At 39.0% G+C, this 19,373-nt stretch overlaps 1 protein-coding gene across 1 annotated transcript in view; it reads right to left on the reverse strand.

The window, feature by feature from the left end:
* Positions 1-19,373, reverse strand: part of MTUS1 (microtubule associated scaffold protein 1) — a 161,293-nt gene that overhangs the window by 64,094 nt on the left and 77,826 nt on the right. The window contains 3 exon segments of the mRNA XM_082374787.1: positions 274-312; positions 2,624-2,758; positions 11,786-11,947. Coding sequence (XP_082230913.1) covers positions 274-312; positions 2,624-2,758; positions 11,786-11,947 — 336 coding nt within the window.

Below are 19,373 nucleotides of genomic sequence, written 5' to 3' on the forward strand. Positions count from 1 at the left end.
CCACATTTGAAAAAACATCATTATTTAAAAAACAAATTATCTGTGATTAATAAAACGTCCTTCTGCATCAGATGGCTTGGCAATTGTGCCCACCAAGTTTTAACCCTATGCTGATCAAGGTCATAAGCAGTTATGTTTATACCACAAACCTGAAATTATATTTATAAGCACACTAGTGAAAAAATCACTGCAAATACACTTGAATACTTGTAATGATAATATAACTTTACAAAAAGATTCTTTTTCTCCATCCATATTTAAGGTGTCACTTACCCGCATTCAAAGCTGTGTATAGACCTTTTCTTGAAGGACCTAAAATAGAAATATTTATGTTTTATAGAAAATATCATACAAAAATAAACCATTTAAAAACTAAGGTTTTTTTTTTTCCCAAAAACAATCCATTAACACCTAAATTTTAGGTTCCAGATGGGAAATTCCACAGAGATTTAATCAACTTTATTGAGTTTATACTTAGAATATCTAAGGATAAAATATGCCAAATAACATCAAAATAGTAGTTTAAGGGTGATATTATTCATTGTCAAAATTAAATATGCTAGGACAAACTACAGTATTTTTTCAGCTCAAGAACTGCTGAAATTCAAATTTTAACAGTACTAAATTTATACATGTATTACACACTTTATGCTATTCCACTGCTGACAGAGCAAAAAGGCCCAGACTACAAAACACAGCTACTAGGGTGTGATTTCTAAAATTGCCAAGTATTAAATCCAGTTCTCTTGCTATTCAGCTATGAAGGAAAACATACTTAAGCTTTTCCTCCAAACTGATACAATATAAAATACAACCAGGGGAATTCTTTCACAATGTATATGTGTATTAAATCAAATATAATTTTAATTGTCAATTATATATCAATAAAGCTGAAAAATAAATTCAACCAGGAGTGGTAACAGGTACAGAGCTACAAAGATAAGTCACTAGAAGACTATGAGCACGTCTTCCTGACGTGACAGAGTCATTTCTAGGGCAAGTCACCTGCAGATTATTTAGTTAGAACAGCTGCCACATTCTGTGGAATTTTACAGAGATGACAATCTCTTAAAATATGTGGCTGTTATAAATGGACAGCATTGATTCCCAGTCGAGTAAAACCTCTGTGATACAAAAGCTTACAAATTCAATGGCAAGACATTTTAGAATACTGGGGTTCTCTGTTCTGCAAACGTATCAGAGAAATCATGCCGTTCTAACTCTCTGAAAGTTATCTTAGTATCAAAGTTTGACATTTCTTTCCAGTTACTGGTGTATGTGTATCATCATCAATAAAAACCATAGATTCATATACTGATGTCATCCCACCAAGGGGTAATTTGATGCATCAGAAATTTGTTTAAAACCCTGGAAGATGAGAACCTGCTGGTACCCAGAAGAATCTTTTTGCCAATATCTATGCCTATTCTCTCTTGAATTCAGTAGAAAAGAAAGTGTTGATAAACATTCACTAGGTAATTAACCTCAAGTTACCACGTGATCCTTTACATACATATGTAACACACACACACACAAATGTTGAGAAGGACACAGAGCAACAGACACACACTGCTTTGAGAGACTAACATATTTCTGGAAAGTTATTTAGTAATACGATAACAATTTCACAAAGATTCACACAGTTTAACCCAGTGGTTCCTCTTTTAGGAATACCCCACGGAAGTAACTAGAACCTGAAGCAATGAACAGTATTCACATTCGAAGATGTTCATCTCAGTATCACGTGCCATAGTGAAAGTCAGAAATTGTCCAGGAACCAGGGAATTGGAAAACAGGAGACTATTTCATAGCCATTTAAAATGAAGACACTCTCATGATATACTATTAAATTAATAAAAAGCAAGACACAAGAGAACGTACATATTATGCCCTGAGTTTTCTTGAAACAAAAACAAAGCTATTATATATGCAGAGGGAAAGAAAAGGAGGAAAGGCAACAGTTATTCATGGTTGATGGGATGAAGGAGGACGCTGTACGTTTCTGCACTTTTTAAACCCTCTAATATAAATATGCATCACATATTACAGCTCAAGCTTCTCATTCACAATTATTCTTTCAGTTAAGCAATCTTTCAATTCACTAAGCAACAACTGCTAATGTGCTTCAGCTCCACTGTGATAAAGCTGCATGAAAACATTCCATATGAAGTATATACCACATATGTTGTAAACTTGAAAGTTAACCTTCATAGCTGTAGCAATCACGAAGTGAGCGATACAGAGAAGAAGAGATAAAGAACATGGGGGTGGGGCGCAGGGGGACATGGTTGGACCCAAAGTGTGAAGTAAACCATGCATTTCTATCTCATTATTCTAGATCATCACCTTTGCATAATTTAACTCCAGAAGTTTCATTTATTTTCACCTTATACCTTTGCTCTATCTGCTGATTTATATGTATCAAGTTTTAGCTATAGGACCTACAGACTCTCAGAACAAGAATAGCTCCATCAGTGTAAAAATGTATTATGTCTTTATTCACCAGACTTTTTGTAAATAAATATTCAATATACCATGAACCTAAATGCCAAAATTTAACCTCCTATAAGCCAAGGACTTAAAAAGCCTTGCCCTCCTCTTCTCTCCACAGTGAGGTCCATACCTTTTGGAGGAGTTTTTAGTAAGTGCGCATGAGCTCGGGGTACCAAAGGCTTCAAATATAAGGATCCTGAGGAACCATTCTGAAATGCTGGTTTTGGAGGTTTTTCCTCATATTTGATGACAGCGTTATTACCAGCTGGAATAAAACAGAAAAGTACATTTTATTTTACAGATAAACACAGTATGAGTCTTCCACGACCTATCTTTCCTCTTTGAATCAACAAGTGCTCACTAAGCACCTACCATGTGCCAGTCGTTACTGTATGTTGGGAATACAAAGATGGATAATCGGTAGTTCCCGTCCTCAGGGATGCAGGGTGAACGGTAACCATGGTGACCGTACATCCTGGCACAGCCCAAGTTTATGCCTCTTGTCCAGGGCAGCTTCCATCCCAGATAAAAGTTGGGAGATATTTTGGTACCCTTGCGGGTCCTGGAACCAATCCCCTGTGGGTACCAAGGGACGACTATAATGTACAAGCTCCTTGGTAGCTGAAAGATGAGATCTGGTTCTGATCCTTCTCTGCCACTGCAAGAAGCTGAAACTCCAACATCTGCCCTAGAACAAAGGCACCTAAGCCCCAAAGCTAAAATATAAAAGGGAATTCCACCTAAATAATAAAAACCATCTTTTATATTACACGTAAACCTTCCCTCTCTCACTCACACAGGAATCATCTCTGGGGGGAAAAAAAGTTTCCAGGCACTAAAAGAATTGAAGAAAGGACTTTTGGAAGTCCTTTTGGAAGAAAGGACTTTTTGAAGAAAGCACAATTGTGCTTATTAGGCTGTGGTATAATTCTGAGTCCACGACAGTTAACTAGGCAAAGGGGGCTCCCACAGAAGCAGACCTACACTATTTCCTGGGAAAAGGTCAGAGTGAAGGTGAGCAAATACTATATTTTAGGTATAATATGTCAACGGGTCCTGGAAAGGGCATCTGCTATTTTGCTAGTCTCTGATTTTGCTTCTCTTTCCTCACTGGGAATCTAAAGACAATCCTAGCATATCAAAAGACACTTTGAAATAAAGAACACAGCTTTAAAAAAATAGTGATAATTTGTAACTTGTTGATTTTCTACCAGAAGGAAAATCTGAAACCACAGAGAAACATTTAGACAAAGCCTTCAGTAGATGTCTTGCTTACTCTTGTTTCTTCTTTTGCGCAATAATGACTGAAGCCCTCGGCATCAAAAAACTCAGTATCTTTCAGTTGCATAAGACAACTATGTAGACTATATAAACCTATATATGTTTATATAGGTTCTTTGTAAACTGTGAACTTCCTCTTCACATGTATGGCTTCTCATTGGATTAAAAAAAAAAATAACCCAATTCTTCTACTGTATCCTTAAGATTTGTATGGGGCAGGGGAAAGGCAGAGGGAAAAGAAAGAGCAGGGCCTGTGTCTTGTGCTCTGAATTCAAAACGAGAATGCATTTTCACATTATATTTTTGCTAAAGGTGTATCGGGTCCATAACAAGGTCCTATGAAATAGTGTTCCCGGCTCTGGTACAGTTGAGAGGATTCTGTATTGGGAATTTAACCAGCATCACCATCACTTACTGCACTGTTTTCGGCTGAGGGTATCTACATTTTAAAATCTCCTAAGGGTCCAAAACCTTAAACGAAAGGCTTGAAAAGAAAAAAATAGTACCCGCATGTAAAGATAACAACATAGAAAGCTGTTTCAAATTTTATTAAGTGATAACAAAAAAGGAGGGTGAGGAGAGTAGCAGCAGAGATCTAATTAAAGATTAAAAAAATCAGTATTTCCTTATCATTCTAAACTTCTCCTTTTAGTTCTCCATAACTGAGTAATCTTTGAAAAAGTACACTGTCCAGAAGCTTAGCTCCTACGAGGAATTTTAACAGCACTGCTTGGCTCTTCCTAAGAGATTATCATGTTATACACAACACTGAAGAGTGTAAACACAGCACTTTGCCCTTTTCTCTCCATAACTCGGGAGGAAAAAATCCTAACAAGAATACTTTGAAAGTTTTATGGTTCTCTATTCCCATAAAAGTTAACCTTTTTATCTATCTCCCCTTGCTAACCACACAAACCACTAGTATGTTTATGTCACCATATACTTACTGGGCCAGAGGGAAATCTGGAGGTTCATTCATTCTCACTACCTGGTTTCCAGGCTTAATTTCCCCTCCACCAACCCAGATTGGATTTTTTATAATTTTTTTCTAAATAATCTTCAACACCCAATTCTAACCATCCAATTCCATTCTAATAATCAACACTTAATAATCACACATTTCTTTATTACCAACCTTGATCCCTTTCTTCACCTCACATTTCTAGAAAGGGGTGAGTTGTCAACATTATTTACAAATATTTATAAATTTGAAGACAGCTAGAAATTTTTCTCTAGGCTAAACTGTCCCAACTCCTACAGCAGTGCTTACAGATGTCACATTTAAACCTTGTAAAGACATGCTGTCATTCTCCCCTGATCTACGTCAAGTCCCCCTACAAGGGGCCACCTATTAGTTCTTCCTGTGCCAGATAACACTTCCAATATTAGGCCAAATCCACACAGAGCCTTCCCTCCTGCTGACAAGTTTCTGCCAATTTCCTATCCTTCTTTCCAATTCCCTCTTTCCCCAGAACCTGGAGACTTGGTTTCTCCCAAGTTGACAGGGAGCTAACATAAATGATAAATACTGAAGATACTACTACTATAAAATTCAACATAACTTTTTAAAGGATGGATGGGGAATGACTTCAGAGTCTTAAAGAAATGGAACCAAAATGTCATAGAGCAGGTTTTTTAGATTTTCATGTAAAATGATAGAGGGTTTCAATCAACATTTCAACTTATGGTAAATCAAAATCCAAGAAAGGAAGTACATGATGTTATTAGTCTCAACCATGTATTATAACAATCTGGGGACTTCCCTGGTGGCGCAGAGGTTAAGAATCTGCCTGCCAATGCAGGGGACACGGGTTCGAGCCCTGGTCTGGGAAGATTCCACATGCCGCGGAGCAACTAAGCTCATGAGCCACAACTACTGAGCCTGCGCTCTAGAGCCCGCGAGTCACAACTACTGAGCCTGCGTGCCTAGAGCCTGGGCTCCGCAACAAGAGAAGCCACCGCAATGAGAAGCCCGCGCACCGCAACGAAGAGTAGCCCCCGCTCGCCACAACTAGAGAAAGTCCGTGCGCAGCAACTAAGACCCAACGCGGCCAAAAATAAATAATAAATAAATACATTTATTTTTAAAAACTTATAAATAAAATAAAATAATCTGGATTTGAGTCTTACTTTTCTTGACATATTTAAAAAATTATACTCAGCAGCAAATAAGTCACCTACATAGATTTTGAAAAACTGAATTGAGTTTAATTTACAGACCTATTATGAATCTGTATGATCCTAAATCCATGCTTTTCATTTCTAAGCTTTAAACACAAAGACCTTCAGTTTCCAGAGGACTCAGTGAAAGGATTTCTCGCTAAGGCAAAAGACACATTTCTCACGAGGCACAATATTCCTGTCTTGTTGGCTCTGTCACACTCAGAACGGAGGTGCTGTCCTGGAAAAAAACTGTCTCCCTGCCGCCCTTCTCACATCAATTTGTTACACGCGAGGGTCAAAATCCATATTTCAAGGATAAAATGAGTTTGACCCAGGGTACAAACACACACACACATTTACATTTATATGTGACATATATACACATATATATATACACACATATGCACACGCTCATATAAACACACACACACACTCTCTCTCTGATCATCTATTATACACACTTCCCCCTTCATTCTTCCCCGCTTTACTAATGGTGGAGACAAAGTGTCCTGAGCAGCACACAGTTTTATGACCAACACTCCCACATCCTTGGGTTTCTAAAGGCTCTGCTCTAGGCTGACCCTAACTTGAAGGAGGTACTTTACTACGAGGCGTGGTGCCCTTCAAGTATTTCTCCTGCCCTCTACTTCAGTTCCTATGGGGCAGCCGGTCGGGGATCCTGACGATATCTAAATGTTCTCTCTTCTAGAGTTATTATACGCAAATGATAAACTCCTCAGTGGCACAAGCTCCAATATAATAAGAGAAGCACGTTAGTTTCAAGGAATGGAATGGAACCTATAATATGTGAGTTCTGGTCCTGACTGGGCCACTGCCTAGCTGTGCTGAATCACTTCACCTCTCTGTGCATGAGAGGGTTTGAACACCAAGTGTGGAAACAGACAGCGCATACGGTGTCACAGGGTCCCCACTCACTGATTATGGTGCTCGGTCCCACTGAGGCCGAACACACCCTCAGAATTCTCCTAAACCCAGTGGTTCAGGAGGTACAACCACTCCGTGATGGCTGGTTTGTACAATCAATGTGTGAAATCCCACAAGCGGTTGCCCACGTCTCAGCCAGTTCTAACATACAGTTTTAAAACTGCCCCCATGCCGTTGTCATCCTCGGTCCTAGCTGCCTCGATTAAGCCAGAATAATAGATGCTCTGGAATCCTTCTTTTTCATTTCCCCATGGTCAAAGTGCGGTTCAAGTGAAATGACAGATGACTGAGTCTACAGAGAAAATGAAGAGAGATGCTCAGAGCAGCCCAAGCAGGAGAAAAGATTTTCCTGTTAGAGAAAGGCTTCTCGCTGTTCCAGACCTTTATTTGCAAACTAACACTTCACACTACACTCTAGCACCTAGCCAACACTGGTTTTTGTTTTGTTTAACAAGTATGTGTATACACACACACGGAGCCAACGTTCTGCTCATTTCCTGAACTTTCCGTGAATCAGCTTAACACTCCCCACTCTGCCAGATCATCTGCCACCTGGCTTAAAATCAAATCACTGCTTAAGTCTAAGCTTTCAAATTCCAAAAGCAAAATTACCCAACCTTGTAATAACAAGAATGTCTCATGTATATCCTAGAAAAACATTAAAAGAATGAAAACGAAATTAATACCAGTCTGGATAACAGTATTTTCTTATTAAATAGTCCATTCAGACGTGCGTAAGTACTGAGCATGTTTTGCAATATGGGGTCAGAATAGGTACCGCCTGTCTTTCACCCCCTTCCTCACTCCCTGCAGGCCTCACTAGTCAAGCACACATTTTTGCTCTGAACCTGGAAGCAGCCAGAAAACCGTTCAACACTGTTCTCCAGGTGATTCTCACCAACTGACCAGTGTTGACAGGCGACACAATACCTACTTGCCATCCTGCGATGAGGACGGGACTGAAGGTGAATAAGACTAATCCTTCTATCACCTTGATCCCTTTGACTCAACACACCCTCCTTCCAAACTGTTAGGCACCAACTTATTGTTGTGAAGAAAATAAAGGTGGTCAGAAACCTTTGCTATTGCAAGGATATTGAAGATGATCTAAGCCTCCCTGCCCGTTCATCAGGTGAGAACACTGAGGCTGAGAGAGTGTAAGATTGTCCAACGTCAGTGACTTAGTAAGACTGGCTAGGACTGAGTCCGAGTTGAACACCTTTTCTATTGTATCACACTGTTGATGCCAGGGCTGGCCGTGAAGGTGAGGGAAGAGAAAGCTCCGTTTCTTCAGTTAACCTCCGCCCGTTCTATCTCTCAGACGGTGCAAGGAGCTTTGGTGTGCATCCTTTTATTTCCCCTCACCATCTGTCTCTCAAAAATAAATATGCTTACGTTTTTGTGGCCAAGCTGGTATGAGTAGGAAGTGCTTGGACTTCCTATTTGCTAATACAGCAAAATTACAAGCTCTCCTGAGACCTTCTTCTACACTCACACAAAGGTCCTCAAACCTTCAACTCTTTTCAAGACACACACACACACACACACACACACACACACACACACATATATATATATATATATATATAATTTTTATCCAATGATCTTAAAGACTGGACCTAGCTATCTGAGTCTGGAAGAGCTTACAACAATTAACCTCTAAAAATGAGCACATTTGATATAGAAACTACTGTGCAATGTTTCATGCTAATATTAAAAAAAATCAATACTGTAACTTTAAAATTTTCTATGCTGAAAAGAACACACACAAAGAACCTGCTGAAACCCCCAAATAAGAAAGATTTATTGTCTTATATATCTTGATTCAGTCACTTTAAAACTTGGTCATGTTATTTCTATAGCATCCCTAAGCACGGAGAACCAGATGCTAATTTTACAACAGCACTCTGCAGTCTCAAAAGTGATTACACCGACAGCATCGCGTCACAAAGAAAGGAATGGACAAAGCAAGAAAACATGCTTTAAAATCGTTCAAAGGCTGAACCCAATATGAATTTAAAACACTGATCAAAAGATTAAGTTATTTCCTAACAGGACCCATCATTATCAGAAATAGGAAAACTGCAGCTCAAAATGATTTTTTTCATGTTTTAAGGTAATCTTTAAAAAGTGCACATTTTAAATATTCTTAGATATAATATGAGTAAAATAAAATGTGATGTTTTCATTTTAATCCTAGGAAAGCATTCATCTATCCTCGTACAACGATTAGGTACACACACACAAACAACCAGTTATTTAATCAAAAATGAGACCATTAACTAGTCTTTTATAAAATAATTTCATGTGTAACGAACTTCGACAACGCTGCTGAATTATATTTAGTCCGAGTCTCAAAACACATAAAACACACAATAAATTGGTAGACAGAATCATTCACAACTTAAATATAAACATGCCCAAGAAATACAATTAACAAATGACAAGTTATAAAGATAGCAATCAAGAGATGCTAAATCAATTTATTGAATAAACTTTAAACATGCTTACAAAGAAAGAATCAAACCAGAAATCGTCGACCTACTTCTTTTCCCAGTAAACGTGGCTAACAAAGGAACTATACAAAGGCTGTAGGATCCCAGAACCAGCAGTGTCAATAAGGTAGCATCATAGTGCCTCTCTGAGCCAGTCGGTGGGGTGAGCGTAGAATTGATAAATATTTTCGAAGAAGTATCCGTTTCTGTACAACTGCGAAATCCTCCTGGTATAGTCATTTAAAAGGATCAAAGCAAGCTTAGGCAGGAAAAACTGCAGCCATGTTCACTCTCCTACCCCTCATGCTTGCTCTCAGTGAATTAGAATGGAGAAGGAAAAAAATCTGTAAGCTCCAAGGCAATACACAGAACAGATTAAACCAGCTAGCAAATCCAACTAAGAAAGAGACATTGATTTGAATGCTTCATCTGCGACAGAGACGCACAGCCCCTAGACAGGCTCTGTGGGTACACGGGAAGCCCCTTTGTTAAAAGACAAAAAGGAAGGGACAAAAGCATTTGACACCCTCCTTAGGAGTGTCAGACACGGTCCTGAATGGGGCCACCGCAACGTGGCCGTCGGCAGGGGCGCTGGGCAGCGGCTCCACGGGACGTGCCTCCTGCCAGGGCCACGAGTGCCAGCGCTACACAGCCCTCCAGCCCCCGAGAGCACCTTGGTGCTTCCGTCTCGGCAGAATGTTTTCAAAACTTCCCATTACAAACAGGGAACGCTGCAAGTGAAATGATCTTAAAAGAATACACGCGTGAATTACCTTTTCAAATCATCAAGAATCAACGGATACATGCAAACCCTTCTGATCTTATGCCACAACTTCAAAATTCAAATCATAAGCGGATAACAGTCCCGTTTAATTTCAAGTAACAAATTTCAGTGCTCCTACAGGTCCCGTATACAGCTGACTCTCAGAGGAGACCAGCTTCTGCTGCTAAGTGCCCTCTCGGAAACGTGCTCATTAATCTGGTCATTAATTCAGTGCCTTACCCTCCACAAACACATCCTCAATTCTGTCACATGCTGGCTGAGTGCCCTTGGACGAGCGACAACCTCTCTGGGCCTCAATTACCTTGCATACAGAATGAGGGTAACAGAAGTTATTTGCGAGGAAACGAAAGAAAGAATGTATGGTAACCTTACACAGTGCCCCACACCCAGAAGGTTCATAACCATGACTCCACTTTGCCCCTGCCCCCTCACCGGAAGGAAGAAACCGATCCCCCCTTAAAGCAGAGAGAACTCCCCTCCTCCCCACCACTCCCTTATATCTTGTTTTATCTGATATTCTAGTTATCCACGTAAATATCTTCTTTCTCAACTACCTTTTAGAATAGGGACCATTTCTTTGATATCTCATACCCTTCACAGCATCTACAGTGGTGCCTGTACACAGCACACACTCCAAAATTGCTCAAATTAGTTAATCCATAAATTTTGTGAAAGAAATTAAAAAGGAAATGAGCAAATAAAGACTAAGGCCAAATACATCTTTTGAACAAAAGGGATAACTCAATTCACTCATTTTATACACAGCAAACTGAATTCACACTAACTGAAAACCCCCAAAATATACTCCGTTTAAATTACTTAAAACTAGGCTTGAAGTTATAATATACTACTCTTTTTTTTTTAATTCATTCATTCATTTAAATTTATTTAAATTTATTTATTTATTGGCTGTGTTGGGTCTTTGTTTCTGTGCGAGGGCTTTCCCCAGCTGCGGCAAGCGGGGGGCCACTCTTCATCGCGGTGTGCGGGCCTCTCACTATCGTGGCCTCTCTTGTTGCGGAGCACAGGCTCCAGACGCGCAGGCTCAGTAGTTGTGGCTCACGGGCCTAGTTGCTCCGCGGCATGTGGGATCTTCCCAGACCAGGGCTCGAACCCATGTCCCCTGCACTGGCAGGCAGATTCTCAACCACTGCACCACAAGGGAAGCCCTATACTACTCTTAATACACTGAATCTAGCATCCAAAGTTTAAGATTAGAAAAAACACATATACAAAATATAGCCGCTTACAAAATAAATGAAACTGAAGTTATCTTTTTTTCTGACTTCCAGTTGGGTTCCAATAGCCCTTAGATTGCTTTCTTTCCTTAAACAAGCCAAAAAAACCCACCATCTTCAAATTATACACTTAAGAATCCTTCATGCAAAAAAATACCAGGTGCCTTCAACAGACAAATATTTCTGTGTTTCATAGCACATTCATCAAAAGAGAATATCGTTGAAAGAATTTGTTTTTCCTGCCAAACTTTTAGAGCAATTCCAAGCAAGATGCATATTTTCCCCTAAATCACAGAACCAAAAATTCTGATAATTTGTAGCGCATTAGATTTCTCTTACAACTACAGTTTCAACAAGCCCCAAAGTCCGACATAAGACTGACTTACAGTTATTGCTGTAAGTGCTCAGATCAGTGTGGGTACTGGCAACAGAGGAGGTGCTTCCCGTCCTCCACAGCGCAGAACTTTTCAGAGATGCTTTGGATTTAGGAAGTGGTCTAGGCAAATTCACCCAAGACGGCGGTGCAGTTTTCAAGGATGCAGGTTTTCCTTGGGGGTTAAAAAAAAAAAAAAAAAGTTTCCACTGCTATTCACTCCAAAAGCTTTAAGCTTGTAAACCTGAACTCCTACATGAACAAGTGAGTCAAAACGTAAAATGAATATTCAGAATCCCACAGGAAGGGTTCCTGTAATCCTGAAGTAATTAACTCACGTCTTCTGTGACACAGAGACCAGAAGAGCCATTTGAGACAGAAGCTTTTAGCAAAGTTGAAATCAAGGAATAAACAAACTGACATGACTTCCCCCCATATCATTGATTAAAAAGTAAACACATTAGTGCATTCACACACTAGGCTACCATATAAAAAATAGGTGAAAATTAAAAAACCACCAAAACAGGAAGGAAGAAAAAGTTAATTTGAGAAAAACAATTTTAAAATGCCTAATGTCTAACAGCAGGTGCTGCTGTATTATTAGCATCTTTTTCATCCTACCTTTTCATCTTTACTCTTTATTTGCCAAACTTAAATGGTCCTCACTCAAACTCCCAACTCTTGCTTGCAGCAAAAGTGTTTCCACTTAACAGCAAAACACGTATGGACGCGTCTCCTTCCCTGGCATCTTTGAAACCACACCATTCTGACGCTCACGCCTGAACATGGGCATTTCGCACGTCCATGCCTCTGCTCCAACTTTCTTCATATCCATCTCTCCAGGAGAGTCTATTTTATCTACTTTACTCTTAACCATTGCCTTATAGGGATGAATCCCAAATTCTCATCTGCAGCTCTGTCTTCCTGAATCCCAATGCCACTCACATTTTCAATTTCTTGTTGAACATTTCCAACTCGGACAATTAGACAACCTCCTACCTACTTATGCTAACCATAATTAAATTTTCCTTTTTCCCAGCCCCAAAACATTGGAATCATCTTTCTTCCCCCATCAGAGTCTCATTTAATCTAACATTAAGTTTCTCAATGCCACCTGGATCATATAAGTGAAGAATATCAAGAGTTGAAAAGGACCTTACCTGCAAATGATAGTGTCACATATTACTAATGGCACCATAAGGGAGTAAAGTAGGTTTTCCAAAAAGTAATGCTCACTGCTTTGTCCCAGTTATTTCACTTATAAAAATCTCATCTTAATAGAGAAAAAGAGCTGAAGTGCCTTAGGCCTGGCATCTAAAGTTCTCCTGTCTGCAGCCTCACCCTGTACTGAATCTTGTACATCAGTGTGAGCCCTGCTCCAATCACCCATTTTCTCTTTTTCTCCCTGACACCAGGATGTGCTATTCCAATTCACAAGGTACATCATTTCTTTTCAAAGAGGTGTTCCTCCCCTCAATTCAAATGCTACAAATCCTTATTCACCCTCTTACACGTTGCCTGAATAACTGTATTAGACCCCAAAGTTCTTTCTTTCGATCCTTTCCAGCTCCATCATGTTGATCTGAATGTGAAAACTAAGGTCATGACCCAATCTATAATCTGTGATTCCCCATTATCTGCAGGATGACATTATTTTTAAGCCTCTTAATCAATATTTAATTTTAAAGACATAAAAGGCAGCCCTAGGGTTGGTTGATTCCTACCCAATTCTTCCCCCTTATACTTCACCATGCCCCTACCTCTCTGTGCATACACACACACACACACACCTTCTTTTTATTTTTCCAGGATGTTTTACTCTATTCTTCTGCTCTGCCCAACCCTGTGAATGCAATGGCCTTCTTTCCCTCCAGTCCTCAAACTCTGCCCAGTGAGTACAAAGTGAGTTGATGATTCTCTTTTAAGTCCTTGCTGCATCACCCCAGGTTTACTGAATCACAGTCTCCCTTTTAACAAGATCCCCTGGTAATTTAAATACACATTAAGTCTGAGAAGTACAGTTGAGAATCCCAACCTCTTTTTGTAAAGCCTTTCCTTCCAGGACATTCCCTGCTGAGTGCCATGGACCATACCTTCTTTTATGCTTGGACCCATACTTGCTTCTGTCACGGCATCTGTTTCAATATGCCTCTCAGACTAGTCTCTACAGCCCCTGAGAACAGGAAGAGAACCTGATTCAATTCTGTCCCTGAGGACCTAGCAAAGTGTCTAGCGTGGTGTGAGGCTTAATGTTTGCTGAATGAATTAATTTTTCTTTTGAGGCCAAAAGTAGGATGGGGGAAATAAGGAGAGGTTGGAAAAGGGTATAGACTGTCAGCTCTCAGATGCATAAGGTCTGAGGATAATGTAAGACATGGTAACTAGAGGTGATACACAGCGTTATCACTGTATTGAAATTTGCTATGAGAGTAGAACTTAAATGTTCTTACATACACACGATAAATATGTGAGGTGATAACGTGTTTATTAACTAGATGGTGTAAATCCTTTCACAATGTATATGTAAATAAATCAAATATCTTACAATTGTCAATTATACCTCAATGAAACCAAAAACTATACACAGAATTATAATAACAGTAATAGAGCTATTTAAAAAATTTTAAAGGCCAAGAGTGAAGGACAAATTTTGATAATGTTTTCTCTCATCATCTACATTGAACCATTCAACACTTAACCAATTTTTACAAGCTTATTTGTCCTTTGTTAATAGACTCTTCAGTCTATCAATTAAAGGGAGACATTTTTCTTTACATTCCTTATAATAATTAGCAAATAACCAATATTCAAGTAGCCATTTGATTTTTTAATTTATATTTGGCCACTGGTTTTACCTGCTCTTGGAGGGATAAACAGATTTTTAGAATTTAAATTTACCAAATTGCTGCTCCTTCGGCAAAAACATTCTGATGAGTCGTCATCATTGGAAACAATGAGCAAGGCTGGGCAAGGGACGGATGAAAATTTGTGTGTCAGAGCCACAAGGCAGCCAAGGCTCAGTACGTTTGGAAAATTAACTTTTTTTCAGAAAGGGATATCTCATAGCTTTGTTTCTGAAAGCATCGTAGGTTTAGAGACATTTCTCAGTGTGCCTCAGAATTACTACACACCTGTATCCTCTCTGATTCCAACACACAGCCTGGCACCAGAAGCAAGCTTACCCCAAACCCAATTATCATTCCCCTGAACTGGCCCTTCCCATTTTCACAAGTCTCACTGTCACCCCCATCCAGCCCCACCCCTTCCATCTAATGGCAATTTGTGTCCCAGCCAAAGTCTTCCCTGTTCTACCATCACTCTTGACGAGCGGTCACTGAGGACACAGAATGATGCCCACTTCACCAAAGGATTACTCCTTTGAAACGGAGAAGAATCTTAACAGTGCATTACTATTACCATCCCCACTTTACAGATGAGCAACCTACGTAAGTGGTTAAACGGCTTACTTAGGTCGCACACCTATAACCAGTGACAGAGGGCCTAGAATGCAGGCAACTTACCACCTGCCCACTGTTCCCTCTACTGTGCCGTGGACAGACATGCCAGGCTTGGGGGCCAGCCTGAACCCCTCTTGCTAGGAAGGTGCTCCTGTAGTGAATGCTAAAACTGTGGGACCACAACAAAGGTACTTAGCTGCTTCACGAACGGTCCTAATGTTTAACTTCGTAGCAGAGTTGACCTAAAGTACCTGTGACTGGACTTTATATAAAGAAGCAGTAAAACATACACATCATAAGCAGTATTAAAAGTAAGACATTGCAACCCTGGGCTGAGCATCTCTGAGAAACCTAAACACAAAATTCTTCAACAATGAAATCAATACAGGACTGCTCTTACAAGTTCTGAAAAGATGACATTTACCAGTTTACTTCACACCATGTAACTTATCCCAGATGTGAATCATAACCGTTTTAAGATCTACCTGCAGAGATAGTATTGACCTTAGTGGTTTATTTTAAGCTCATGCTGTTAGCATAACCCTACATACAGACAACGCATTTGTTCTGATTCTGTAATTATAATCATCTTTTGTCTAGGGAAAAATCTGGAAAGAATAACATCTTCACTTTGCCTTATATAGTCTAACACAGAGATTCTACTGGATTTGAAGCATACCTTCATCAAACAAACGATTTACTCAGAAAACCACCTTGGAAAATCCGATTAAATGCACTGTTATTCAACAACAAAAAATCATTAAGGAATACCTTACAAAACTGAAAATCCATAAGAAAGATTAAGTCAAAAAAAAAAAGGACAATGTTAATATTACCCTATCTCTTTAAGTTTATACTTATCTATATATTGAAAAATTCCAGAAGGATATAGCAAATTTTTTATGGGCCTCTTATAGCATAGAGCACAGTGGGACATGGGGGAAAAGAGAAGGAAAGGGACAGAAAGGGGGAATTTTCCCTTCATACTTTATACACTCCCTGTGAATTTTTTTTTTAACGATAAGCCTATTTTTATAATAAAAACTAAAAAATATTATTAAAGTCAATGTGGTCAAACATTTAATCAGATAAAAGATACTCAAGAAAAACAGATTAAAAAACTAAAAACAGATAAATTGGATCAATAATTAAAGTAAGTAGATTCTAATATTCTTATTCCTATACATCTGTAAGCATTAGGTATTCTTTAATTCTTTTAATTTTACTAAGAAGAAGAAAAAAGGAGTTAATGCCTTAAATTGATACTTTTATAGGCCATGATGAAAAGTCACTTTACTGCTGGAAAATTCTTCATGATACCATAATGGGATGTTTCCTTGGACTGGAAATTAAAGCCAAAGAATGAACTCATTTGCACCAGCTTGGTTATATTAATTGCTTTGATGTTTGGGTTCCACATAAGTGAAAAAAACCTTCTTGACCGTATTTCCACAGGTGAGTCTCTACTTAAACGTAACGAAAATGTTCCGTTTTTAAAACAAATCGTGGGGCCTCCCTGGTGGCGCAGTGGTTAAGAATCCGCCTGCCAATGCAGGGGACACGGGTTCGAGCCCTGGTCTGGGAGGATCCCACATGCCGCGGAGCAACTAGGCCCGTGAGCCACAACTACTGAGCCTGCGCTCTAGAGCCCGTGGGCCACAACTACTGAAACTTGCACGCCTAGAGCCCGGGCTCCGCAACAAGAGAAGCCACCGCAATAAGAAGCCCGCGCACCACAACGAAGAGTAGCCCCCGCTCGCTGCAACTAGAGAAAGCCCGCGCGCAGCAATGAAGACCCAACACAGCCAAAAATAAATAAATAAATAAATTTATTTTAAAAATAAATAAAACAAATTGTGACAAGTGATGAAAAGTGGATACTGTGCGATAATGTGGAACGGAAGAGATCGTGGGGCAAGAGAAATGTACCACCACCAATCACACCAAAGGCTGGTCTTCATCCAAAGAAGGTGATATTGTGTATACGGTGGGATTGGAAGGGAGTCCTCTATTATGAGCTCCTTCCAGAAAACCAAATGATTAATGCCAACAAGTACTGCTCCCAGTTAGGCCAACTGAAAGCAGCACTCGATGAAAAGCATCCAGAATTAGTCAACAGAAAACGCATAATCTTCCATAAGGATAATGCAAGACTGCATGTTTCTTTGATGACCAGGCAAAAACTGTTACAACTTGGGAAGTTCCAATTCATTTGCTGTATTCATCAGACATTGCATCTTCGGATTTCCATTTATTTAGGTCTTTACAAAATTCGCTTAATGGAAAAAATTTCAATTCCCTGGAAGACCATAAAAGGCGCCTGGGACAGTTCTTTGCTCAAACAGATAAGAAGTTTGGGGAAGATGGAATTATGAAGTTGCCTGAAAAATGGCAGAAGGTAGTGGAACAAAAGGGTGAATACATCGTTTAATAAAGTTCTTGGTGAAAACGAAAAATGTGTCTTTTATTTTTACTTAAAAACCGAAAAGGCACTTTTTGGCCAACCCAATATAACTCTTTAAATACAGCTATATAGAGGAAGTGACCTTTGGAGTAATTATCTATGGTAACTATGAATTATTATTATGAAATGAAAATAAAGCTACCCAAAGGGATAAAAATATCAACAATAAGTTACGGGAGAAACAAATCATACACATGTGAAACTGTGGCTGCAGATTCACTCTCAACCTGGAAGGACCAAATTCTCTCGTTAACACTAATGTAGATGTTTAAAAATTTTGCTTTAATGGTAGAGTACTGTTGTCTAAAAATTATTTAAATAGACCTGATAAGCTGCTTACAAAATAAGTACTGTGCAACAATCGACAGCTTTCTGATGGACCAGGAAAAAAAAGGAAAAAGATCCTTTGCTTTAGCAACAAAAAGTAGTTGCACACACAGACATGTACATGCACACACACTATTTCTATGGATAAATGTATCAAATAGTGCTAGTATGATGAAAAATTACAAAAATGGGGGCATAAAAGATTTGAATAAGTGGGATGTACATGTTCATTCTTCCCTGAATTAACATATTAATTGATTACTATTCCTATCTAAATCATATGTGATTATTTTTAAAGGGGAAATTGGGAGAGTTTTTTTAAAAAACAATTTAAACTAGTCAAGAATAAGTAAGAATAGTCAAAAAATTTTAGAACATAAAAATGAGGATTATAACTCAACACCAAGAGCAACAACAAAAAATGATTTAAAAATGGGCAAAGGGGCTTCCCTGGCGGTCCAGTGGTTAAGACTTTGCCTTCCAATGCAAGGGGTGCGGGTTCGATCCCTGGTCAGGAAGCTAAGATCCCACATGCCTCAGGGCCAAAAAGCCAAAACATAAAACAGAAGCAATATTGTAACAAATTCAATAAAGACTTAAAAAAAAAAAAAATGGGCAAAGGACCTGAATAGACCTTTCTCCAAAGAAGATATACAATGGCCAAGAAGCACATGACAAATTTCTCCAAATCATTAGTCATTAGGGAAATGCATATCAAAATCACAATAAGGTACCACTTCACATCTATTAGGATGGCTATTATAAAAACAAGACAGAAAATAATTAAATGTCAGCAAGAACGTGAAGAAATTAGAACCCTGTGCATTGGTGCGAGAATAGTAAAATGGTGTAGCTGCTGTGGAAAATGGTATGTTGGGTTCCTCAAAAAATTAAAAATAGAACTACCTTATGATCCAGCAATTCAACTTCCGGGTATTCACCCCAAAAAATTGAAAGCAGGATCTTCAAGAGATATCTGAATACCAGGTTCACAGCAACATTATTCATAATAGCCAAAGGGTGGAAGCAATCGAAGTGCCCATCAGTAGATGCCTGGATAAACAAAACGTGGCATATACATACCATGAAATATTTATTCAGCCTTTAAAAAAGAAGGAAATTCTGACACAGGTTACGACATAGATGGACCTAAAGACATTATGCTAAGCGAAATAAGCCGGTCACAAAAGGACAAATATTGTATGACTCCTCTTATAAAGGTTACCTACAGTAGTCAAATTCATAGAAACAGAAAAATAGAATGGTGGTTGCCAGGAGTTGAGGGAAGGGGACAATAAGGAGTCAGTGTTCAGCGGACAGTTTCAGGTGGAGAAGATGGAAAGTTCTGGATA

Source organism: Balaenoptera borealis (genome assembly GCF_965194805.1).
Source record: "Balaenoptera borealis genome assembly, chromosome: 21".
NCBI classification, from domain to species: Eukaryota; Metazoa; Chordata; class Mammalia; order Artiodactyla; family Balaenopteridae; genus Balaenoptera; species Balaenoptera borealis.